This window comes from Symphalangus syndactylus, chromosome 11 (genome assembly GCF_028878055.3).
Source record: "Symphalangus syndactylus isolate Jambi chromosome 11, NHGRI_mSymSyn1-v2.1_pri, whole genome shotgun sequence".
Taxonomy (NCBI): Eukaryota; Metazoa; Chordata; class Mammalia; order Primates; family Hylobatidae; genus Symphalangus; species Symphalangus syndactylus.
The window spans coordinates 26,826,094-26,851,237 of NC_072433.2; the positions used below are offsets into that span (position 1 = coordinate 26,826,094).

Here is a 25,144-nt window from a genome sequence, read left to right on the forward strand (position 1 = left end):
CGGGGTTTCACCGTGGTCTTGATCTCCTGACCTCGGGATCCGCCCGCCTCGGCCTCCCAAAGTGCTGGGATTACAAGCGTGAGCCACCGCGCCTGGCTGTTTTTCAGTTTTTTTAATTCAAAAAAACATTTTGTTAAGAGGTAGTGTATTGCTCTGCCACCCAGGCTGGAGTGCAGCGATATGATCAGAGCTCACTGTAGCCTCAACCTCCTAGGCCCAAGTGATCCTCTTGCCTCAGTCTCCCGAGTAGCTGGGACTACAGGCGTGTGCTACCATGCCAGGCTAATTTTTTAATTTTTTGTAGAGACTGGGTCTCCCTATGTTGCCTAAGCTGGTCTCAAACTCCCAGGCTCAAGCCTCACAAAGTGCTGGGATTACAGGTGTGAACACCATGCCCGGCCCTTTGTCTTTTTTCACAGTGATTTTTTGGAAAAGTTCAGAGAAGTCCCAGTCCTGCAGTCTGATTTGTTCCTGATATGTGTTGCCTGTAACTGGAAATTGATCTAAAGGCCTCAATGAGTCCAGGTTTGAGCTTTTTGATGAAAACCCTGCCCAGGAGTGGCATATATATTTTATAAACCCACTAGTAGGTGTGTGATGCCAGCTTTTGCTGCTGTTAGTGATGGCCATCTGGTCCCTGGTAAGGGCAGTGACATCAGACTTCTCTGTTGAAGGGAACCTGAGGCACCCTCTCAATCAGCCCTCCCAAAGGCGTGTGTCACCCCCAGTGTTGAGTAAGAGGGAAGCTCAGCACCGTGAAGTGATGTGCTCGGGTCTAAGGCCTCTGCCTCCCCTTGGCCCTGTGCCCAGATTGCATTTGGACAGACTGTAGGGCTTAGACCTTGGCTTAGCCGGTTAGGATCACTTTCCCAGGGGAACATCCTTCCTGCCTTAGTCTCATTCTCTGAGGATAAATGGCAATATTAAGAAGCAGTGCCCAACCCCACCTCATCCCTACTGAGGCCCAGATGTGATTGTGGGCAGAGAAACCTCAGTAGGGATCCTGGCCATTTTGCAGATCTGTTCTTGAGGGCCTGCTGACAGCATTGAGCCTATCCTAAGAATGGAATTCAGCCGAGGGCTTTACACTTACTATCTAGTTAGTTCTCCATCCAGCCCTATGCAGCAATTGCTATCCTCTCTCTCTCTCTTTTTTTTTTTTTTGAGACACAGGATCTCGCTATGTTGCCCAGGCTGGAGTACGGTGGCTATCCATAAGTATGATTATAGCACACTACAGCCTCGAATGCCTGGGTTCCAGGGATTCTCTTGCCTCAGCCTCCTGAATACTTGGGACTATAGGCGTGTGCCATCGCACCTAGCTTGCTATTCTTTATCCCCAATTTTTGGACAGGAAATGGGCTTCTAGAATAAATGTAGTCATTATGCATGGGTTCTACATCCATGGGTACAACCCACTGAGGATCGAAAATGTAGTTAGGCCTAGGATGACTGTATCTGTACTAGACATGTACAAATTTTTTTTCTTGTTATTCCCTAACCAATGCAGTCTAACAACAACTTCCATAGCATTTACATTGTATTAGGTATTACAGTAGTAATCTGGAGATGACTTAAAATATATGGAAGAATGTGCAGAGGTTAAATGCAGATACTATGCCATTTTATATAAGAGACTTGATCTCAGCCACTGAAGTTGAATTTAAAAAATAAAGTAAAAAAAATATGAAAAGGAGTTAAGTATTCATGGATTTTGGGATTCATGGGGATCCTGGAACCAATCCCCTGTGGATACCAAGGAACAACTCTAATTTGCTTCTCTTTTTTTTTTTTTTTTTTTTTTTTTGAGACGGAGTCTCGCTCTGTCACCCAGGCTGGAGTGCAGTGGCGCAATCTCGGCTCACTGCAAGCTCCGCCTCCCGGATTCACGCCATTCTCCTGCCTCAGCCTCTCCTAGTAGCTGGGACTACAGGCGCCTGCCACCACGCCTGGCTAATTTTTTTTGTATTTTTAGTAGAGATGGGGTTTCACCGTGGTCTCAATCTCCTGACCTCATGATCCGCCCGCCTCGGCCTCCTAAAGTGCTGGGATTACAAGCGTGAGCCACCGCTCCCGGCCTCTAATTTACTTCTCAATACGTCTAGCCGGGCACGGTGGCTCACGCTTGTAATCCCAGCATTTTGGGAGGCTGATGTGAGAGGATCGCCTGAGCCCAGCATTTTGGGAGGCTGATGTGAGAGGATCGCCTGAGCCCAGCAGTTTGAGGCAAGCCTGGGCAACATAGCAAGATCCTGTCTCTAAAATTTTTGTGTGTAATTAGTGGGGAATGGTGGTGCATGCCTGTGGTTCCAGCTACTTGGGAGGTGGAGGTGGGAGGATCACTTGAGCCCAGGAGGTTGAGGCTGCAGTGAGCTATTGTGCCACTGCACTCCATCCTGGGTGACAGAGCAAGACCCTGTCTCAAAATAAAAAAAGACTTCTGGCTAGGAAGTAAAGGAGGCCCTGAGCAGCTTGATAGGTGCTGTGCAGCTGGCAGGGGGCGCCGCTGCCTACAGAAGGGGCTAAGCCCATCCTGAATCCCAACTCCTATTGCCCCCACTCGGCTCACTCTTAGGAGGGAGTGGCCTCACCACCTAATGACCAAGAGGAGGTGCTAGATCTGGCTACCTAAGATCAGAGAGGTGAAGCCATCAGCCCCTATTGCCCAGAGCTGCTTCATCTGTGATAGGGGGATAGTCATGGCAACCACTTGGGACTGCTTTTGGGAGATTTAAATGGGTCTAGGCCTAGCTCTGATGATCTAGGCACTGTATCCCGCACAGATGAGGAAGCTGAGGGCTCCAGAGAGGCAGGGTGAGCAGCTGAGCCCCGGGGAGCCTTCCCAAGCTGAAGGCCTCACCCTGCTATGTGTGTACCTTCTGCCTGACAGTCCCTGTCTGAGGTGGCCATGGCGTCTGTGTTGAGCTGGGGACAAAGGGAGTCATGGGGGCGGCAGGTGTGGTTGAGTCATTTGGCTGGCCTTCCTGGCAGCCAGGCCATGGTGGGTAAGGGACACCAAACTGCTCATGCCACAGCTGATGTATCAGATAGTTCTCTTGTCACTCTTGACTCATCAGTGCCTGGCCCCTGGCTGCCTGCAGGGCCACCATCTGTGCATCCTGGGCCAGTGCCCAGGGAACTTTCTGGAACCCCAGATGCTATCTGAGGACACGGGTACAGGGGGTGGTGAAGTTTGAGGTTCCTGAAACCCTCCACCAGGTATGTCTGGCTCTGCTGTTTCTGGCCTGTGACCCCTCAGGCCTTGGTTACCATGTCTACAAAATGGGAACAACAAATCATAGCTTGAGTTTGACCCAGGGATTAGATGACATGTATGAACATGCCCAGCCATGTCTATTTTTGCTCATCATCCTGCCCCCAGCACAAGGGCCTGGCACACAGTAGGCATTTAGTACAGGACTGCGGAATGAATGAATGCATTGGGCCTTAGAACACAGCAGAGGCCCTGGGGCCTGAAGGCTGTGGTGTGAGGAGGGGGTGGGGACACTGAAGCCCAGCCCAGTTCCTCTGCAACATCTTGTCACCTGAGGGTGGGGGAAGAGTGTGGGGTCCTGCAGAGAGGAGACATGGGTATGGGGCTAGGGCAGAGGTATCTGCATTGTTCCTGAGACCTCTACCCCACTCCTGGACAGACCACCGTCCTGGAGAGAGTGGAGCAGAAACAGGAGAGGGACCACAAATTGACCTAACCTGCCCCATCCAACCAAGGATGATGATGATAAACGTGCTCTTAGTGAGATATTACTGTGTGCCCAACTTGAGCCAACTACTGTGCCTCTGCATTTCATGTTTGTTTTGTCTCATAATAACCGTCAGGAAAGGATGATCCCTGTTCTACACTGGGGAAACTGAGGCTCAGCCTAGATAAATGGACACAGGTGAAACAGCTAGCAAGGAGCACAGCTGGGATCTGAAGCCCGGGTGGACCTAGGAGTGGTTCTGGCCTCAGTTTATTCCTCCTGGGCAGCCATGCTCAGCCCAGAGAGCTGGGAGGACCAGGTGATGGGAGTGGGGGTGTCTCAAGGTCGTGTCCTGGTGTTAATCCCTGGGGCCCCTGGCCATATCTAGCTTGTGGTGAGCGTCTCTGGCCTGTTGGAGCAGCCACTGGCATGCCTGGGGCTTGAGTGGCCCTTTGTGGATGCAGTTCCCTTGGCAATGAAGAAACACTGCTGAGGTCAAGAGCTCAGATTGCCAGAGGGGAAACCCAGCCCTCCTTCTTTGCATGGCCCCCTGCTGGGAAGGGCCACAGCTACCCCCCAACCCTCGCCCTCTGCCAGACACCTAGGGGCTCTTTCCAGTGGCACAATCGTGGGGTTGGAGGGGGCACAGGCAGCCCAGCCAGGATTCCTCATGGGAAGTGTGTGCTGGCTCTTTAGACTTGTCTGCTAATGGGAGGCTCTGCCCATAACTCCCTCTTCCCACTGGAGTTCATTCAGGAAGCCAGAACCAGCATGGGGATGCTCAGGCCTCCAAGATCCCCTAGGACCATGGGCAGGCCACCCCTCAGCCCAGCTTTTGCCTACTTTGGAGACCTCAAGGACAAGAGGGCCCTAATCTTACCGAGCCAGGTCCTCCTCAATCCAAGGCCTTCTTAGGCGTTGCCAAGGAAACTGATGCAGCAGCCAAAGAGCCTGGCCCAGGTCTCCATGACAACCTACTACAACCCACCAGGGTCCATCCATCTGTGATGTCACCTGAGCCCCAAATGGATGCCCTCCCACCCCCACCACACTTGTCACAATCAGATGTCACAGTCTGATAGCAGGTCCCTGTCACAAAATACCTCACAGCCTGACCTGCAGCCCTCACACCCCTGAGAGATGAGCAGGGAGCTAAGACACTCCTCATGCCTTGACCACACCCTGTGTTTATGCCCCTCTTGGGTGTGGGCCTGAACCTCTAGGCCCTGGATGTGCCCTGGGTGGCTGGCTCAGCCTGCAGCTAGAGGGAAGAAGGGAGACCTTGACGACTCAAAGTGGCTGGCTCCTGCTGGCATTCAACACCCACTGGCCTGGATTTCCCCAACTCTGGGCAACTTCCAGTCCGGGAGCAGAATAACCAGGGCCAGGGCCAGGGCTGGGGCAGATTATTTATTTTTAGCAGAGTTGCTGGCAGCTGCCTGGTGGGTGCTGGGAGGTGGGATGGGGGCTGAGTTTAATCCCTTGCCTCTTCTGGGCTGGGGTTTCCTCCCCGGGATTCAAGCAGGCATCTCCACCTGCAACACTGTCAGAGCTGCCCCCACCCCCAGCAGCCCTCTTAGGGCCCCCAGGGGCTCATGGGGTGACACCAACCCTCACACTGAAGGGTAGGCTCATTAGGGAGAATCTTCAACTCCAGGATGGGGAGGGAGTGGAAAGGATTTTGTGTGAATTTAGGACACCCCCTAAATTCTAGCTCAGACCTGAGCCTATGGGGAGTGGGTGTCATGGGCAGAGAAGGGGGATCTCTGTCCAGCCTGTAACTAGTTTACTTGCTAAGAGGACGAACCGGGACTTGGGGAGAGGGAAGGGAGAATTCACTCTCACGGGGCCAGACCGAATTCTTCTCCAGAGGGCAGTTGCTGCTCTTGGCTGGTTGAGTTTACCCCGCTGCCTGCCTCCCCATCACGCACTCCCCCAGCCACCTCGCTCTCTCTCTCCTTCTCACACACACACACACACACACACACACAGCCCCGGACCTCGCCTACCGGTCAGCCCCTCTATTCCCAGACAGCTACCGCTACTCCCCTGGCGGGTAGGGCGGGGTGTCGGGGGTGTGAGGTCCGAGGAGGAGGTGGGGGATTCCCCTGGTGGGGGTGGACAGACACGTCAGCCCCCGCAGCAGCGTGGACCGGGGGCGGGAGCGGGGGCGGGTGGAGGCTTAAATAGGTGGCTCTGGAGCCAGAGCCCAGTGCGGGCTGAGAAGGCGGTGGCTGCCGCAGCAGCGGCGGCGGAAACCCGAGAGTCCGAGTCCGGACTACGAGTGGGTGGCATCCTAATCCCGATCCTAGTCCTGAGCGTGTCTCTGTGCGAGTGGGTGAGTGTCCCGGAGGAGCGGGGTCGGGGCAGCTGCAGATGGATGCGTCAGGTCCGGAGGGGTCCCGGGTGAGGGCTCCGCGACCTCGGGGCTGGGGGAGGGCTGCGGCGGGACCTCGGCCGGAGCATCCCCTCTGACTCCAGGTTGGGCAGGTGCGCCCCGGGTCCCGCCTCCCTCGCGGCTTACACAGCCACCCGGGTTCCTGATCCCCTAGACGGCCCCGGACGCGATGACCCTGAACGGCGGCGGCAGCGGAGCGGGCGGGAGCCGCGGCGGGGGCCAGGAGCGCGAGCGCCGTCGGGGCAGCACACCCTGGGGCCCCGCGCCGCCGCTGCACCGCCGCAGCATGCCGGTGGACGAGCGCGACCTGCAGGCGGCGCTGGCCCCCGGTGCCCTGGCGGCGGCCGCGGCCGGGACGGGGACCCAGGGTCCCAGACTGGACTGGCCCGAGGACTCCGAGGACTCGCTCAGCTCAGCGGGCAGCGACTCAGACGAGAGCGTTTACAAGGTGCTGCTACTGGGGGCGCCTGGCGTGGGCAAGAGCGCCCTGGCGCGCATCTTCGGTGGTGTGGAGGACGGTCCTGAGGCAGAGGCAGCAGGTGAGGGGACCCAGCTGTTCAAGGGAGGGGCGATCCGGGGGCTAGGACTAGGGGCTGAGACCGGGACTCAAAGCCGCAAGTACCGTGGAATTATTGTTATTATCATTGTTATTGTTGTTGTTATTATTATTATTATTATTATTTTGAGATGGAGTTTCACTCTTTCGCCCAGGCTGGAGTGCAGTGGCTTCGATCTAGGCTCACTGCAATCTCCGCCTTCAGGTTTCAAGGGATTCTTCTGCCTCAGCCTCCAGAGTAGCTAGGATTACAGGCGCCCACCACCCCACCCGGCTAATATTTGTGTTTTTAGCAGAGATGGGGGTTTCACCATGTTGGCCAGGCTGGTCTCGAACTTCTGACCTCGTGATCCGCCCACCTCGGCTTCCCAAAGTGCTGGGATTACAGGCGTGAGCCACCGCGCCTGGCCAATAGTGTGGAATTCTATTGGCGCTTTCGGAATCATGCCTCTACCTAACCATTTCATAAATGGGGAAAGGAAAGAAGAAGGGACACCCCCCAGCCTTTGGTAGGGAAGAAATGCCCAGAGTAGAAGGCCAGGGCATAGATATGGCTACTCTGTGGGATGCGACCGGACATCCCTCCCTGCCTATCAGGGACAGGTCAGAGTTTCTAACCAGAGTTTCTCCTGTAAGAGAGGAGCCCTAGGTGGCCAAGGTCCCCAGGGAGCAGGACAGTCACTATTCTAACTCAGGCCACTGGGTCAGAGCCATCTTGGGACCCAGGAAGCAGAAGGGCAGGGGGCATTGAAGCGGCCACCTGGGACATTGCTAGCTTGGGGGGCATGTGGGTGGAGGTCAGGCACACCATGCCCTCCAGCCCCCACTTCCCTGCCTGGCACTGCTGTTGCCACATACCAGCATCTGCAAGTGGAGTGGAGGGTAAGGAGGGCTCTGGGGAGGAGTTGGAGGGTGTGGCCAGAACAGGAAACCTGGCAGCAGGGGCTTTGACAGTCAGCTGGTAACCTGTCTACTGGCCTCCTGCCTAGGGCACACCTATGATCGCTCCATTGTGGTGGACGGAGAAGAGGCATCACTTATGGTCTACGACATTTGGGAGCAGGTAGGGTGCAGGCTGAGACCCAGGGCAGGGGAGGGAGGAGTGAGTTGGGTTAGGGGTCTGGGAGTGCCAGGCTCGTGTCGGGGGCATGAGGACTGTTGGGCAGATGTGTGTGTGTGTTCCCCAGGACGGGGGCCGCTGGTTGCCCGGCCACTGCATGGCCATGGGGGATGCCTATGTCATCGTGTACTCAGTGACGGACAAGGGCAGCTTCGAGAAGGCCTCAGAACTGCGAGTCCAGCTGCGGCGTGCACGGCAAACAGATGATGTGCCTATCATCCTTGTGGGCAACAAGAGTGACCTGGTGCGCTCTCGTGAGGTCTCAGTGGATGGTGAGTAGGCGGCAGGTTGCAGGGGGAGGGAGCACCCTTGATCCAGGCAGTCTTGGCTCAGCTTGAGTCCCCGGCAATCATCAGAGGCTAAAAATGTTCAGAAAGAAAACTGGCGGGGAGGGAAATGGGAGACAGCCGGTGCCTGCTCGCAGGGCTCCGGAAGGCCCCAGAGGGCTGGGGAAAGAACCAAATCTGATAGGGGAGCTGGGGACCACAGGGCCCTCCTCTCCTGCCCCTCTAGGTCCTGGCCTGGCTGGTTGGGGGGTAAGTGGGTGGAAGAGAGTGTAGGGGAACAGGCCAGGAGATCAGAGCCTGTGTCCTAGGTCTGGGCCATTCTTAGAGTAGACTTGGCCCCGGGGAAGACCCTTCCCACTTGGCCTCAGCATCCTTTTCTGTGGTCCCCAGTACTGAGCCCCTCAGAGGAACCCAGCAGTGACTTGGTGATCTTGCCCCCGCAACCCCAGTCCACTGGATCATTCATCGTGATATAATCTCGAATTAAAAAATACTAAGTTGTGCCGGGCGCGGGCCGGGGGATGGCTCACGCCTGTAATTCCAGCACTTTGGGAGGCCGAGGCGGGCAGATCACGAGGTCAGGAGATTGAGACCATCTTGGCTAGCACGGTGAAACCCCGTCTCTACTAAAAATACAAAAAATTAGCCCGGCATGGTGGCAGGCGCCTGTAGTCCCAGCTACTCGGGAGGCTGAGGCAGGAGAATGGCGTGAACGCAGGAGGCGTTCCCAGGCGGAGATTGCAGTGAGCCGAGATTGTGCCACTGCACTCCAGCCTGGGAGATAGCGAGACTCCGTCTCAGAAAAATAATATAAGATACTAAGTTGTCCAACATAGTTCTCATTTTCCTGTGTTTACTACTATCGTACTTTGTTTAAATATCAGGCTTCAAATTATTTCAATAAGTGGATCTCCTTTTGAGGGCCACTGTTTTAGGGGCTCCTTAAACGTAGGCACTCTGCCTACTGGGTGACACAGCAGTGCCCAGTACCCTCAGTACAGGAGCTGGGGTCTCTGTGTTTTCGGGGAGGACCTTGCAAATTCTCGAGTGGCAGCTTCCATGGGTGGCCAGTGTTGGAGGGGGCTCCTCCCTCACCCACCCTTTGTTTACTGGTGCCTGCCTTTCCCCACCCACACAGAGGGCCGGGCCTGCGCGGTGGTCTTTGACTGCAAGTTCATTGAGACATCAGCGGCATTGCACCACAATGTCCAGGCGCTGTTTGAAGGTGTCGTGCGCCAGATACGCCTGCGCAGGGACAGCAAAGAGGCCAACGCGCGACGGCAAGCAGGCACCCGGAGGCGAGAGAGCCTTGGCAAAAAGGCGAAGCGCTTCTTGGGCCGCATCGTAGCTCGTAACAGCCGCAAGATGGCCTTTCGCGCCAAGTCCAAGTCCTGCCACGACCTCTCGGTTCTCTAGGTCCCACCCGCTCCCACTGTGGTGGGAGACGAACGGAAGGGTTGGTGGGCTGGCCCAGCCAACTGCCCCAGGTGCCTCAGAGCAGGCTCAGACTCTGGGTCCCTCGGAGCTGCCAGCCGGGCACCCCCAACCTCATGGTCATGGACAGATAGACAGTGCTGCCCTGAGAGGTGGCTCCCAGGGGCCAATGAGGGTTGGGCCCACAGAGATGCATGCGCAGGCTCATATGTGTCCCAAGAAGCCGCAGCGCAGCCGCGGGGCAGGCCTGTGTGCCGGGAGAGGACTCTGCCTTTTTTCACAGCCCGGGTGTGCCTGCCCTGGAGGGAGGCTGTTCAGTGCGGTGGCTATTTGTTTACATGCAGATTTTTGTAATAAAGGCTATTTCCTGATAGTCATGGCTGTTGACTCTCTTTCTTCCTATCTGGGCGCTTCAGGAGCTGGAAGGATTTCTGAAGTTGAGGGGTGGGGGCTCGCTGCCCCACCCTAGTGTGTGGCCATGATGTGTTAATGTGAGGGTCCGGATATAGCCAGCTGGGATGGGCATCGGGTCTGGTTAGGAGTTCAAGGAGCAGGAGACACAAACCCCTCCCAGTCCCTGTTATCCAGATTCTTCTCTTTCTGCACTGGGGCCTGGCGTTGCCCAACTGATTGAGGGTTCAATCACCTCACTGTCCATAAAGGGAAACTGAGGCTGCTCAAGGGGGCACATTCTGCCCTGGGTCTCACAACCAGGCAGGAACCCTGGGTCTCACAACCAGGCAGGATCTGGCTCCACAGCTGGTATTTCTGCCCTGTTCCCTCTTGAGGGGCTGGAATCAGCTGAGGTTGGGGATAGAGACCTCGGAGGGGTGGTTTGTGAAGGCACACACAGCTCCACATGGCTCCTCCACCTCTTCGCTGGGGTTGAGCTACTGAGGAGGCCCTCACTGTTCTCTCTACCATGAGTATCCAGGCCAGAACATTCCATGCTCAGCATTGGCTAAGTCAGTTTTGGTGGGAACAGCTGCCGGGAGCCCGCCCTGCCTGGAATGAGAGGTCTTGCATTTGTATAGGAAGATGTACTCATGCTTATGTTTAGGGATGCACCTGTCTCCCTGCCCACCCATGCCCATGGCTCCCTCACCCTCGGCACAAGTGCTGCTAAGAGTTTTTATCTACATGGTCTCAGGAAAAACCATCCCCATTTGGTGCTGGGTGGAAAGTGGCTAAGTGGGTACTGGTATACAGGTCTGCCCATCTCCAAAGCCTGGAGGCAGCCTGGGGCGAGGTGGGGGGCAGTTTCTAAGAAGGTTCTGGGCCAAGGTCCATACATTCCTTCCTTAGTTCAATTTATTCATTCCACAGACTCCAGGGAGCCTTGGCAACCTGGTTAGAATCCTGATTGCAGCTTGTTGAATGGCAGGAGGAGGCTTGAGGGCTGCCCCTCCATATACAGGGGAGTGCTGAGATTCACCCACGTGCTCCCCAGGGCAGAGGTAACTGCTCAGAGCTGTTGCTGCTCTGCCCCTCCTCCCCACATACTTCAAGGAATGCAGAAGGCATGGTATTTTCAGAGCAAGTGAGGGTCCCCAGGCCTTCCTGGCTGTCACTTATTGACTGTGTGACCCTAGGCAAACCACTCAGCTTCTCTGTGCCCCAGCGTGTGACACGGGCACAATGGCCCTTCAGAACGCAGTATGTGGCATAATGAAGGTATGTGCTCAGAGCAGTGCTGGGCGCAGAGCAGGAGCTTAACACGTGTGAAAGCCCCTTCAACCTCCCCACACTGCACTGCTCCAGGCTGGGTGCCAGAGTGACCCTGAGGCAGGCACTCAGCTTGTGACAAGGCTAGGGGTAGCTGGGGGTAGCTTCTGGCCTGAGAGAGACTAATCAGATGTACCGTGGGAAGGACTTCGTGGGGACCATGGGAAGCTCCAAGGCTGGGGAGGGACTGGAGACCCTCTTCCCACCCTCTCCCCTCCTTCCAGACTCCCAGGCCCCAGAAGCATCTCCTGGCTCTGCTTGGCTGCCCTCATTGCGGGGAGAGCCCCTGTTCAGCCCTGCAACTCCCTCAAGGTCACCTGAGCCAGTTTAATCTTCTTAGAGGCACGAGACTGCCCACTTTCTCAGCCCTGTCACTGTTGAGTGGCCAGTGTAAGGACTTCGGGAGCTCATAGGCTGCTGCACTCCCCTACCACAGGTCCCCCTCGGGGGGTGGTCTGGAGCCCCAATACCCACTTCCACTCATGCACTGCTCACCCATCCTTTGCAACCTCCAGCTCTTTGTCTTAGTTCCACAAGCCATGGGGAGCTGCCAGGGCAGAATGAGAGCCAGGTCATTCCTGAGTCCCTGAGTTCTGCTCTCAAAGGGCTCCCAGTCTAATGGAAGAGGCAGACAATGACAATCTGGTGTCCTCTGTGTATTAATAGAGATAGCACATGGCATGGCGTGAGGGGGAGGGGCATTGCCAGAGGAGGCTCCTGAACAAGCCTGGGAACATAGGGGAAGTTTCCTGGAAAAAGGAACATTTGAGCTGAGCACTGAAGCATGAGCAGGTGCTTACCACACAGATGAATGAGTGGGAAGGGTGTTCCATGCAAAAGGAACAGAGTGTGCAAAGGTGTGGCTGCAGACTCTGGAGCCTGGGAGATAAGTGAGACCAAGTCTGGAGCCACAGAAAAAGCAGTGTCCAGATCCAGAGGGCCAAGGAATACCTCCTGGGCTGTGCTGGGGTCGAGGGAGTGCCAGGCCAACCATCTCCCCACCTCCTGGGGCTGGCAGTCACGGATGCTGAGCAGCTCCTAGCTTTCCAAAGTCAATGAGTAACTTGGGGGGCTGGGCAGGGCCAGGCCTGCTGCTGTGGGCCCAGTGGCCTTTTCCACTCCTGAGCAAGCGTGGCTGAACCCTCCTACCTGGTCAAGTGCCCTGCCTTGCCCCACCCAGCCCAGCCTGGCCAGAGCCCCCTGGAGAAGGAGCCCTCTTGCTTGGCAGCTGGACCTAGGGAGCCAGTCTTGGGTGCTGGAGGGTGAGGGGCTGGGAGTGGAGGGGAGGGCATGGCTGAGGCTGGGGTTGGTGTCGGAGAAAGGAGAAACACTGTCCTGTCCTCGCCATCTGGGAAAGAATTCTCAGGGCCTCATCTTAGAGGGGTTGTTATTTTGTCGCTGCTCTACCTGCCCAGCTCCATGACAAGGGCTGGGAAATGATGAGACAAGGGCTGGGCTCCTGCTCCGGGGGCTCTCCTTGTCTAGAAGGTGGCAGTGGGAGGCAGGACAGTCCCAGAGGCCCTGAGCTTGGAGGATTTCTTCTGTGGTCAAGTCTTCTGTGACCTTGGCCAGACCCTAGCCTTCAGGCCTTGCCTGCAACAAGAGGTGACTTCAGGAAGTGACCCTCCAAGTCTTCAGGAACTTTCCAGCTTCAAACTTTTGTGATTTGGGGGCTTGCTAGAAAATTACCACTTTGGGATCTGCGACCTGGGGAGGCTATGGCGAGAAGGAGCTGGAGGTCTAGAGGTGAAATTCCGATAGAGTGCTTGGTGGGCCAAGAGCCTAGACGCAAGGTGGCTGGGCCTGGGGGCCTTGGTGGGCCTGGCCAAGGAGCAGGGCACTACCCTGCAGGAGATGGGGAGCCTCAGCTCCTTTGGAGGGGAGGAAGAGGAGGCTAGTCTGCAGTGCGATCCCACTAGTTGTGTGTGTGAGATGGAAAGCCCCTCCCCACCCACCTGGGCTGGATCCTCACTGCTGTGTCCCTCAGGCCTGTCCTGACCATGGTCCCTGCCTGGCTGTGGCTGCTTTGTGTCTCCGTCGCCCAGGTGAGCTAGGCCCTGCCTCCTCTCCTTCAGGTCTTGGCCTTGGGGGTTGACACCCTTGCCCCCAACTCCACCCAGACCAATTGCACTGACCATGAGAACGGTGCAAGGCATGGGAGGGGTCAGAGCTGGGACTACAGAGCTACCGTGGGATGAGGAGGTCAAAGGCCAGAGCGCGGGTGGATGGACTAAGGTACGGCCAGGCCCTGGGAAGGGGCAGAAATTCCCCTCTTCTGTTGGGTCCCAGTGCCCATGCAGGAAGATAGAGCCTGGTGACAAGGTGAGAATCCTCCCACAGGCTCTCCCGGAGGCCCAGCCTGCAGAGCTGTCTGTGGACGTTCCAGAAAACTATGGTGGAAATTTCCCTTTATACCTGACCAAGGTGAGCCCGAGAGCTGGGGTTGGGGCAGGGGGGATCCCTCCCCACAAAGTCCTTCTTCTCCTTCCTCTGGCACCCTTCCTCTTGCTGTTTCTCTTTGAAACCCTACTTTCCAGAGAGTATGTACATGTTATACAGGTTGAGTGTCCCCTATCTGAAATGATTGGGACCAGAAGTGTTGCAGATTTTGAATTTTTTTTTTTCAGATTTTGGAATATTTGCATATACATCATGAGATATCTTGGGGAATGGAACCCAAATCTAGATACGAAATTCATTTATGTTTCATATACACCTTATACACATAGCCTGAAGGTAACATTACACATTTTTTTTCTTTTGAGACGAAGTTTTGCTCTTGTCACCCAGGCTGGAGTGCAGTAGCGTGTTCTCAGCTCACTGCAACTTCCACGTCCTGGGTTCAGGAGATTCTCCTGCCTCAGCCTCCTGAGGAGCTGGGACTACAGGCATGTACCACCACTCCTGGCTAATTTTTTTTTTTTTTTTTTGTATTTTTAGTAGAGACAGGGCTTCGCCATGTTGGCCAGGCTAGTCTCGAACACCTGACCTCAGGTGAGCCGCCCACCTTGGGCTCCCAAAGTGCTGGGATTACCACTTTGGGATTTGCGAGCTGGGGAGGCTATGGCGAGAAGGAGCTGACGGTATAGAAGTGAAATTCTGATAGAATCCTTGAGGGGCCAAGAGCCCAGTGTGAGTCTGCTCCTGGGCGAATATTTTTAATGATTTTGTGCATGAAACAAAGTTCTGACTATGTGTTGACTGTGACCTGTCTCATGAGGTCAGATGCGGCATTCTCCACTTGTCACGTCATGTTGGTGCTCAAAAAGTTTCAGATTTTGAGTATTTCAGATTTCAAATTTTTGGGTTAGAGATGCTCAACCTGCAGTGGGAATGACTAACAGATTTTAATCCTAGTGGAGAGTAGAGCTTTAGGTTAAAGAACGAAACCTCGGTGGTGAGGTTTCAAGTTTCAGAAAGAAGGGCAGAGGGCCGGGTGCGGTGGCTCACGCTTGTAATCCCAGCACTTTGGGAGGCCGAGGCGGGCGGATCACGAGGTCAGGAGATCGAGACCATGGTGAAACCCCGTCTCTACTAAAAATACAAAAAAATTAGCCGGGCGTGGTGGCGGGCGCCTGTAGTCCCAGCTACTCGGAGAGGCTGAGGCAGGAGAATGGCGTGAACCCGGGAGGCGGAGCTTGCAGTGAGCCGAGATTGCGCCACTGCACTCCAGCCCGGGTGACAGAGCGAGACTCCCTCTCAAAAAAAAAAAAAAAAAAAAAAAGAAGGGCAGAGAGTTTTGGGGAGCATCAGGTCCAGGGAAAAGAGTTCTGGCTCTGAGTCTCAGTCCTGATGCTTACTGGCTGTGTGATCTCAGACATGAGCCAGATGTCTCTGAGACTCAGTTTCCCCTCATGTAAAATGAGGCCATCAGGTGGAGGGGGGCATTTCCCAGGCCTGGCCACCACTCCCTTCACTTCTATTCACTTCCATCAGTTGCCGCTGCCCCGTGTGGGGGCTGAAGGCCAGATCGTGCTGTCAGGGGACTCAGGCAAGGCAGCTGAGGGCCCATTTGCTGTGGATCCAGATTCTGGCTTCCTGCTGGTGACCAGGGCCCTGGACCGAGAGGAGCAGGCAGAGTACCAGCTACAGGTATGGCTGGGCCAGGTGTAGGGGAGAGCAGGCAAGGCAGGGCCAGACGCTGACTCCCCTTCCCTGCCAGGTCACCCTGGAGACACAGGATGGACGTGTCTTGTGGGGTCCACAGCCTGTGCTTGTGCATGTGAAGGATGAGAATGACCAGGTGCCCCATTTCTCTCAAGCCATCTACAGAGCTCGGCTGAGCCAGGGTACCAGGCCTGGTGAGTGACCAGGACAGCCAATTTACAGTAAGGTCAGGTGGGCCTTGATGGAACAGCAGAGAGCGAAGAGATGGCCAGAGAGTTGGCATAGGACAGGGCAGCCATTTCTATCCCATTTCTTTTTTCTTTTCTTCTTTTTCTTTTTTCTTTTTTTTTTTTTTTTGAGATGGACTCTCACTCTGTCGCCCAGGCTGGAGTGCAATGGCATGATCTCAGCTCACTGCAACCTCTGCCTCCTAGGTTTAAGCAATTCTCCTGCTTCAGCCTCCCAAGTAGCTGGGATTACAGGCACCTGCCACCACACCCGGCTAATTTTTTGTATTTTTAAAAGAGACGGGGTTTTGCCTTGTTGGCCAGGCTGGTCTAGCACTCCTGGCCTCAGGTGATCCACCCGCCTCGGCCTCCCAAAGTGCTGGAATTACAGGCATGAGCCACCACGCCTGGCCCATCCTGTACCATTTCTGTCCCATCTTGTTCCTCCCTACTCCACTGAGAGTGCCATCCACTCTTGGCTTTAGTTTGCTCATCTAGGAAGTAGGACGAAAAGCCGTGGCTCATCTCCAGAGTCCTGATGTGATGATGGATAGGGAAGAAAGGACAGAGGAGAAATAGGAGAGGCATGGGAGACTCTCCCCACCCTCTCTATCCCTTACAGTTTACCCTCCCACCGTGAACCAGGCATCCCCTTCCTCTTCCTTGAGGCTTCAGACCGGGATGAGCCAGGCACAGCCAACTCGGATCTTCGATTTCACATCCTGAGCCAGGCTCCAGCCCAGCCTTCCCCAGACATGTTCCAGCTGGAGACTCAGCTGGGGGCTCTGGCCCTCAGCCCCAAGGGTGAGCCCGAGAAGGGTGTGCTGGGGAGGGAGGGTCAGAGAAGGCTGGAGAAGGTGGTATCTGAACCATAAGACAAGCATGGGTGGGAGCTTGAGAGGTAAAAAGGGAGGGAAGGGCACTCTAGGTGGAGAGAGCAACAAGGCAGGGGGGTGTGGAGGCAGGGCCAGGCATGGAGAGCTAGGACATGGTGTGAATGGAGGGCCTCAACGCCACGCTCCATGGAGACCTGGGCCTAAGGGACAAGGATAGGAACAGTCTAAGGGGTTGTAGCCTAAGATGCTGCTGGGCGACCTTGCGACTGATGGCAGAAGAGACCTGGACCTGGAAGCTCAGACCAGAGGCATGAACTAAGGATGGAAAGAAAAGTGAATCAGACATCATCATAGCCAGCCACACATTCACCCATCTACTGCCCAACCACCTACACAGTCCATCCAACCATCCATCACTCATCCAAACACTCTCCTATTCACACAAACCCCCATCCACCTACCAAGTCAACCACCCATTCATCCAACCACTCTCCTATTCACACACTCAAACTCCCGTCCACCTATCAAGTCAACCACCCATTCATCCAACCAACCCATCAACTACCATCTACCCACCTCCTCATCCTGGTCATCCACCTACCCCTCTAGTCTATCACACATTCGTTGTGTGGAGAGATATGGAGGTGGCTTTGCAAACTGTCGTGTCGTGGTTGGAGGCTCACAACAGTGCTTAAAGTTCCTCTCTTCCCTTGGCCAAGAGAGTGTCCCAATCACCTGCCGTATGCTTGGTTTTGTGTCTGGTGTCTTGCTGAGAATGATGCCCTGGCCCCTGCTCCCTGGCTGTCTGCTCCCTGGCTGCCTGCTCCCTGGCTGCCTGCTCAGCTGACCATCTTCCCTGTTCTAGGGAGCACCAGCCTTGACCATGCCCTGGAGAGGACCTACCAGCTGTTGGTACAGGTCAAGGACATGGGCGACCAGGCCTCAGGCCACCAGGCCACTGCCATCGTGGAAGTCTCCATCATAGAGAGCACCTGGGTGCCCCTAGAGCCTATTCACCTGGCAGAGAATCTCAAAGTCCTATACCCACACCACATGGCCCAGGTGAGTGAGTGGCTGTCAGTGCTGAAGCAGCCCCATGGATGGTGCAGCCAGGCCCAAGTCTCATGGATATTTGGGGGCTGGGTCTGGAACCCACATGACCCCTGCTCCTCCCTCCACTCTTCCCATTACTTCCCACTGTGGACTGGGGTGTTCAAGGCCCCGGACGCAGGCCCACAGCCCCTAGCCTGCCCTGCCATCCTCTGGCAGGCGTGACTCTGTGCTCTGACCTCTTGAACTTGCCCAAGGTTTTCTCAGGGAGAACAGCTGCCACCTCTTGCTGCCATGGGGATTGTCACCCCAGGCCAGGAATGTCTCAGGCCTCTTCTAGGAATGCCCTGGGGTCAGGCCCAGGCTGAGAGGGCAGAAAATAAAGTAATCTGGTCACTCAGGCACTTTGGGCAGGTTCCAGACTTGAACCAGGGCAAGGCCACTAACAACATGTGCCCTGAACAGAAGGATCCCACCTGGACTCCAGGCCCAGGGAGGGCAGCACCTTGCCTGGGTCACACAGTTGGGGCTCAGGCTCCTCAACCAGAAATCAGATAGGGTGCAAGGGCTGACATGGATCGTTCCTGCTCCTTGGTCTGGGGTGTCCCCCCCAGGTACACTGGAGTGGGGATGATGTGCACTATCACCTGGAGAGCCATCCCCTGGGACCCTTTGATGTGAATGCCGAGGGAAACCTCTACGTGACCAGAGAGCTGGACAGAGAAGCCCAGGCTGAGGTGATATGAAGGGGGAGCCAGGGATGCAGGCTGGGGGTGCTTGGTCAGGGTCCAGTTGGCTTTTGGGGGTGTCACAACTACAACAGAGGCTGAGGCAGTGGGAAAGAGCCCCGAAGAGCTGGAGCTGGCCCACCAGAAGGAAATTCAGAGCCAGGCAAGGCTGGAGCTGCCCTTGGTCCTGACCTGAAGCCCCCTACTGCCCACCGCAGTACCTGCTCCAGGTGCAGGCTCAGAATTCCTGTGGCGAGGACTATGCGGCCCCTCTGGAGCTGCACGTGCTGGTGATGGATGAGAATGACAATGTGCCTGTCTGCCCTCCACGTGGCCCTGCAGTCAGCATCCCTGAGCTCAGCCCCCCAGGTGAGCTACGGGATGGGAGAGGGACGAAGTCTCTATTAACCACCTGGTCTTGCTCTTCTCTAGGATAAGGACCCAGCCTCAGGCCCCCATGTCAATGTCCCTCCATAACACACACACACACACACACACACACACACACACACACACACGCACGAACTCAAGTTCAGTTTAGTTCAGCACAAAATAAGGAGTGGGTGGGTAAGGCCTCCAGGCTGGGCTGTGGTCCTATCCAGGCAGGTGCTGTCTTGCAGGTACTGAAGTGACTAGACTGTCAGCAGAGGATGCAGATGCCCCCGGCTCCCCAAATTCCCACATTGTGTATCAGCTCCTGAGCCCTGAACCTGAGGATGGGGTAGAGGGGAGAGCCTTCCATGTGGACCCCACTTCAGGCAGTGTGACGCTGGGGGTGCTCCCACTCCGAGCTGGCCAGAACATCCTGCTTCTGGTGCTGGCCATGGACCTGGCAGGCATAGAGGGTGGTAAGTGCCCTGATTGGTGACCCAGGCCCCCTGTCCCCTCTGTTCCTACCCTGACCTCACCAACACGTCCTCCTCTGCCCCAGGCTTCAGCAGCACCTGTGAGGTCGAAGTCACAGTCACAGACATCAATGATCACGCCCCTGAGTTCATCACTTCCCAGGTAAGCAGTCGCAGGGAGGAAGGCCTTGGGAAGGATGCTGGCAGGGGGCTCACCATCCCTCCTCCTTCTCCAGATTGGGCCTATAAGCCTCCCTGAGGATGTGGAGCCCGGGACTCTGGTGGCCATGCTCACAGCCACTGATGCTGACCTCGAGCCCGCCTTCCGCCTCATGGATTTTGCCATTGAGAGGGGAGACATGGAAGGGACCTTTGGCCTGGATTGGGAGCCAGACTCTGGGCATGTTAGACTTAGACTCTGCAAGGTGAGGGCCGGGGTGGCTGGGAGAGGGGCCCACACATGCACGCATGCATGCACGTGTGCCTTGCCCAGGCCCACACAGTGACCTGGGCCTCCTGGTTCCAGAACCTCAATTATGAGGTAGCTCCAAGTCATGAGGTGGTAGTGGTGGTTCGGAGTGTGGCAAAGCTGGTGGGGCCAGGCCCAGGTCCAGGAGCCACAGCCACAGTGACTGTGCTGGTGGAGAGAATGATGCCACCCCCCAAGTTGGACCAGGAGAGCTACGAGGCCAGTGTCCCCATCAGTGCCCCAGCCGGCTCTCTCCTGTTGACCATCCAGCCCTCTGACCCCATCAGCCGAACCCTCAGGTGAGCTAAAATCCCAGCCCCTTACCTGGACTGGATGGCCCCTGCTCCCTGGGGATGACCCCAGGGCCTCAGAGGGGACTCACATTATCTATGGCCTGCAATATTTCTCAAACTATGGCAAATGCCAAGGTTGTGACTCCTGGCAGGGATCGGGGCTGGATGGACTGGGTGGGGCATGGAGAGGGGTGTTTTGGACTCCATGAGAGCTCAGATTATGCCTCAGCACCTGGAGGGAGGACCAGGCCCTCCTCCAATGCCCCCCAATGGATTGCAGACAGACAAGGTTTCTCCTAGACTCTGACTCCCTTGCAGGGTGACCTGGAGTGAGCAAAGTTGAAATGGGCCTCCCAGGCTCTGAGAGTTTCTCCCCTACCCGCATGATCTGTTTTTCATCCCACATCCACCACCACCACAACAACAAATCCTGAAGCTGGAGAGAGAGACTGGGCCCCCCAGGCTTTGCTGTGGCCCCTGAGTCACAGAGAGGGTGTAGAATTTAAGCAAGTCACACAGCCCTGAGGGATTCTGAACAAAACCCTGTATGTAGTCCCAGTACCTCCTCACCTCCTTCCTTGGGCGGCAGGTTCTCCCTAGTCAATGACTCAGAGGGCTGGCTCTGCATTGAGAAGGTCTCCGGGGAGGTGCACACTGCCCAGTCCCTGCAGGGCGCCCAGCCTGGGGACACCTACACAGTCCTCGTGGAGGCCCAGGATACAGGTATGGCCAGGCAGTGATGGGAGCCCCTGGGAGGGGGTACAAACCTCAGACAGACAGACAGCAGGACTGAGCTTCCTCCCAGAGGCCCTCACTGGCAACCCCCAGCCCCAAGCAGGAGAGGCGGATACGAAGCTGGGTTCAATGTTCCTCTCTGAGAATGGATCTACTCCGCCGGCGGGCAAGTCTGGTGTCTGCCTCCCCTCTCTGACCACTCTCCTAGATTGACACACAAAATCTCCCAACCCTGTCCTTTAGTCCCTGGAGGGCCTCTCAGGGTGTCAGCTTCAGGGACTGGTACAGGGCCGGGGAGGTGGCAGGAGGACCAGAGGCTGCCCCTGGGGAAGGAGTGCTGGAGTGAATGGGACACTGGAGCCAGGTGTGTGGAGGACTCTGAACACTGCTCAAGACAGAGAGCTGGCCCCAGGGTGGGGAGCCCTGGGAGGCAGGTTTCAACTCCGAGCTGGACTGTGATACAGGGCAGACCCAGCGGCAGTGAGCTCCGCCAGTCAAGGATGTCCACAGTGGCGTGGGGATGATGACAGGTGGAGAGAGGCATGGAGGGAGAGTGGCAGGGGAGTCTGTAGGGCAAGACTCATGGGCTGTGGGAGCAGCCCAGGGACCTCAGAGCTCACCCTCCCCCTGACAACACCTGGCCAGCTCAGCACTGCCTCCCCTGCAGATGAGCCGAAACTGAGCACCTCTGTGCCCCTGGTGATCCACTTCCTGAAGGCCCCTCCTGCCCCAGCCCTGACTCCTGCCCCTGTGCCCTCCCGATACCTCTGCACGCCCCGCCAAGACCATGGCTTGATCGTGAGTGGACCCAGCAAGGACCCCGATCTGGCCAGTGGGCACGGTCCCTACAACTTCACCCTTGGTCCCAACCCCACGGTGCAACGGGATTGGCGCCTCCAGACTCTCAATGGTGTGTGGTGGGGAAAGGGAGGGAGGATGTGGCCAAGGCAGGGAGGGGGTGTCACTTGGAAGTGAGATGCCCTTCTACCATGGGGGTGGGGCTAGGCCTAGAGAGAGCAGCCCCCAGAGGGCCTGTCCAGGCTGGTGACCCTGGTCGTTGCCTGCCGTCCCCAAAGGTTCCCATGCCTACCTCACCTTGGCCCTGCATTGGGTGGAGCCGCGTGAACACATAATCCCCGTGGTGGTCAGCCACAATGCCCAGATGTGGCAGCTCCTGGTTCGAGGTGAGGTTGGGCTTGGGTGCAGCCTGCAGTTCCTGAGGAAACTGCTGGGATGCAGGGGGAGGGAGCTGGATACACATGCATACGGACTCCTCATGTGGACAGCACATGCCTGTGCACACTTGCACACCTGTGGCTGGGCACACATACCTGGGCACACAGGAACAGGCACAGAGGCACATACACTTTTTTTTGAGACAGAGTCTCACTCTGTCACCCAGGCTGGAGTGTAGTGGCATGATCTCGGCTCACTACAACCTCCGCCTCCCAGATTCAAGCAATTCTCCTGCCTCAGCCTCCCAAGTAGCTGGGATTACAGGTGTGCACCAGGGATTACAGGTGTGCACCATCATGCCCAGCTAATTTTTGTATTTTTAGTAGAGACAGGGTTTCACCATGTCGGCCATGAACTCCTGGCTTAAGTGATCCACCCATTTCAGCCTCCCAAAGGGCTGGGATTACAGGTGTGAGCCACCACGCCTGGCTAGTGCATATATCTTCACACACACGTGAATACACACATGTGCAGAAACACACACATATCAGCCAGGTGGCTGGGCTGGGGCTCTGAGCAGCTGGGGAGCCCTCCCCTCCCTACTCTTACCTTCCTCCTCTCTCCCCCCAGTGATCGTGTGTCGCTGCAACGTGGAGGGGCAGTGCATGCGCAAGGTGGGCCGCATGAAGGGCATGCCCACGAAGCTGTCGGCAGTAGGCATCCTTGTAGGCACCCTGGTAGCAATAGGTAATGGAGGTTGGGCATTACCTGCGTGGGCAAGGGCAATGGGTGGTTGGAACCACAGCCTCCAAATAAACACCTTTGTCCCCATGGTGCCCCCAGCTCTCAAAAAGGAAGCCCCCAACTCTCCTAGTCACTATGCGCCTGCCCCTTTGATCATAGTCATTGTTAATCATTGATTAATTGTTAATCATAGTCATATCATCACTGATAATAGCATCTACGGTTACATGATTGCACATTGACTGTGTGGTAGGGACTACTGCTGGGAACCCTCCCAGCAACCCTGTGAGGTAGATCCTGGTATCTCCCCATTTTGCAGATGAGGTCACTGAGGCTCAGAGAGGTTAAGTGACTGGTCCAAGGTTACCCAGTCAGGTTGTGACAGAACCCAGGTCTTTCTAGCCTAATTGCATCAGTCTAAGCTACCCCTTCCATCCCCTTTATTTCTTTATCCCCTCAAATTTTCTCCTTGCTGGTTTTCCTTGCTGGTTCTAGCACACTGCTCTGATGAGCCTTTCTCTTGGAGGTCCATGGAGTTGGGATCCAACTTACTCGTTCCCCGATGTCCCCCAGAGAAGGGGACTTTGGAGGCTGAGTATACTGGGTCAGCCTCAGAGGGGTAGGGGCCAAGCAGGCGGAGCAGTCAAGCTTCTCCCGGTACCAGGACCACAGAGTCATACCCAGCCCAGCCTCAGGATGCTGTCCAGGAAACTCATCTCTTCATTAAGCCAATGCCAATCACAGGAAGTCCCTCGTGATGAACAAGTCCCACAGCCCCTTCTGAGGCCTGATCCATCCCTCTTGGGCCCCACAGGAATCTTCCTCATCCTTATTTTCACCCACTGGACCATGTCAAGGAAGAAGGACCCGGATCAACCAGCGGACAGTGTGCCCCTGAAGGCGACCGTCTGAATGGCCCAGGCAGCTGTAGCTGGGAGCTTGGCCTCTGGCTCCATCGGAGTCCCCTGGGAGAGAGCCCGACACCCAAGATCCAGCAGGGGACAGGACAAAGTAGAAGCCCCTCCATCTGCCCTGGGGTGGAGGCACCATCACCATCACCAGGCATGTCTCCAGAGCCTGGACACCGACTTTATGCACTGCCCATGGGAGTGCTCCGAATGTCAGGAGGTTTGCCCAATAATAAAGCCGCAGAGAGCTGGACTGGGCCCTACGGAGTTGGTATGTCTGTGTCTCAGTGTCTATGTGTGCATGTGTGTGTGTGAATGTGCACACATCTGCTTTTTCATCCCTTCCCCATCTCCTGCCACATAGAAAGATCTGGGCTTGAAGGGCAAGACTGAGATCCCCTGCAGGGAAGGGCATGAAGACATCATATGGGCTATTGGTGAGAGCTTGGGGCCACAGCAAAGGGGGTCATTTTTGTGGGCATCCAGAGCCCACCAGCCACAGACCCTGGATGGGTGAACTCTATGCAGGTGATGGTCAAGGAGGGGTGTCTTTGAGGGTGTCATCTCTCTGTTTTCCCGGATGTCATCTTTGCTATGGGAAGGCAAAACCTTGTGAGTCCCCATCTTCTGCTCATGTGTGAGCACCTTGTGCTCCTGTGCATGAGTCACCTACACCCAGGGATGGGCAGAGGCCCCTCAGTCTCTGCAGGGGCCTGGGCAGGATGGTGAGGCCCCATGGGTCAGGAGCATGAGAGGTGAGGCTGGGGATGCGTCCTTCTGCCCCAGTGTAGGCTCCAAGGCACTGCTGTGTTTCACACACAGGCTAGTGAGTGCATGAGGGCATCTGCAGGAAATTAGAGGAGGGGAGTCACTTAGATGGAGACAATCGGAGCGGGACAGGCACCCCTGTGGCTTACTCTGGAGCTGCCCCTCTCTGAGGTGAACTCCTGAACCTGGCCCAAGATTAAGCCATGTCCTGATGCTCTGCTGAGCCCGGCTGAGCCCTGCTAAGAGCTGAGCTCTCCAGATTGACCTCTATCACTGACCTGTGGGTGACCCCAGATACATGCTGATCCCCTATGTCCCCTTCGCAACCATCTCTGGGGAGTCAGGGTGGGACTTGCTGTCCCAAGCACCATAAGCTGATGATGGTGAATCATGGGAAAGGGAGAAAAACAACCTCTGTGGGGCCCAGCCCCTATTTTTAGGAGATAATCTCTCCACTGTTGGCAGATTCTGTGGGATAGGGGCCAAGCCCAGCTAAGAGAGACAGGGCGGGCAACCTGGCAAAGACTCAGCCAGGATCCCCAGCCCAGAGATTGGACTCTGAGGCTGGCCCCTGTCATCCTGGCTCAGGTACCCCCACTGGAGGCTCTGCTGGCTACCCTCGTCCAGGCAGGGCTTCCCTGCCCCTCTGCCAGGATATCCTCTGCTCGGCCTGCATGCACTCAGAAGTCTTCAGGGTGCAAAACTTCTGGAGGTAGTGTCTCATCTAATCTTCCTATCAACCTACGAGGGTGGATTATTGGCCCCATTTTGCAGTGGAGGACCTTGAAGTTCAGGGAGGTTAAGGGCCATAGCTGGGAGTCTTAGAACCACGGCACATGGCGTAACTATCTGGCCGAGGTCCGTATTACCTCTCTGGAAATGTCCACAGTGTTCAGGTGGTCTCTGCTCCCCCAAGATTTCCCAGCAGGGCCTTAGAGATCACCCATATCAGCTCCTTCTTGTAAAGATGGAAAGGTGAATTGCAAAGAGAAGGAGGGAAATTTCTAGGTTCATACAGCCATAAGATGCGTCACTTG

At 56.1% G+C, this 25,144-nt stretch overlaps 2 protein-coding genes across 5 annotated transcripts; both read left to right on the plus strand.

Annotated features, from left to right (window-relative positions):
• The first annotated feature begins 5,884 nt into the window (after positions 1-5,884).
• Positions 5,885-9,869, plus strand: RRAD (RRAD, Ras related glycolysis inhibitor and calcium channel regulator). Its single transcript, XM_055298091.2, has 5 exons — positions 5,885-6,039; positions 6,254-6,638; positions 7,645-7,718; positions 7,843-8,047; positions 9,201-9,869. The coding sequence occupies exons 2-5, from the start codon at positions 6,269-6,271 to the stop codon at positions 9,476-9,478; spliced, it is 927 nt and encodes a 308-aa protein (XP_055154066.1). The 5' UTR covers positions 5,885-6,039; positions 6,254-6,268; the 3' UTR covers positions 9,479-9,869.
• Positions 9,870-13,208: 3,339 nt separating this feature from the next.
• Positions 13,209-23,613, plus strand: CDH16 (cadherin 16). Of its 4 annotated transcripts, none has more exons than XM_055298724.2 (17): positions 13,209-13,266; positions 13,562-13,645; positions 15,158-15,313; positions 15,384-15,522; positions 16,201-16,359; positions 17,257-17,453; positions 18,056-18,178; positions 18,388-18,538; positions 18,790-19,017; positions 19,101-19,177; positions 19,251-19,439; positions 19,541-19,782; positions 20,366-20,499; positions 21,179-21,421; positions 21,588-21,695; positions 22,318-22,434; positions 23,246-23,613. In XM_055298724.2, the coding sequence occupies exons 1-17, from the start codon at positions 13,222-13,224 to the stop codon at positions 23,341-23,343; spliced, it is 2,490 nt and encodes an 829-aa protein (XP_055154699.1). In that variant the 5' UTR covers positions 13,209-13,221; the 3' UTR covers positions 23,344-23,613. The 4 variants fall into 4 exon arrangements, with proteins under 4 accessions (XP_055154699.1, XP_055154700.1, XP_055154701.1 ...); XM_055298725.2 differs by having other exon boundaries at positions 21,245-21,421; XM_055298726.2 differs by having other exon boundaries at positions 21,296-21,421.
• The last annotated feature ends 1,531 nt before the right edge of the window (positions 23,614-25,144 follow it).

Bases quoted from the DNA above. Each gene is read 5' to 3' on its own strand.
- CDH16 (XM_055298724.2), top strand. From the start codon at position 13,222: ATGGTCCCTGCCTGGCTGTGGCTGCTTTGTGTCTCCGTCGCCCAG. The intron at 13,646-15,157 runs GTGAGCCCGAGA...CACTTCCATCAG, and splicing joins TCCCTTTATACCTGACCAAG to TTGCCGCTGCCCCGTGTGGG. The intron at 18,179-18,387 runs GTGATATGAAGG...TGCCCACCGCAG, and splicing joins ACAGAGAAGCCCAGGCTGAG to TACCTGCTCCAGGTGCAGGC.
- RRAD (XM_055298091.2), top strand. From the start codon at position 6,269: ATGACCCTGAACGGCGGCGGCAGCGGAGCGGGCGGGAGCCGCGGCGGG. The intron at 7,719-7,842 runs GTAGGGTGCAGG...TGTGTTCCCCAG, and splicing joins TCTACGACATTTGGGAGCAG to GACGGGGGCCGCTGGTTGCC. The intron at 8,048-9,200 runs GTGAGTAGGCGG...CCACCCACACAG, and splicing joins TCGTGAGGTCTCAGTGGATG to AGGGCCGGGCCTGCGCGGTG.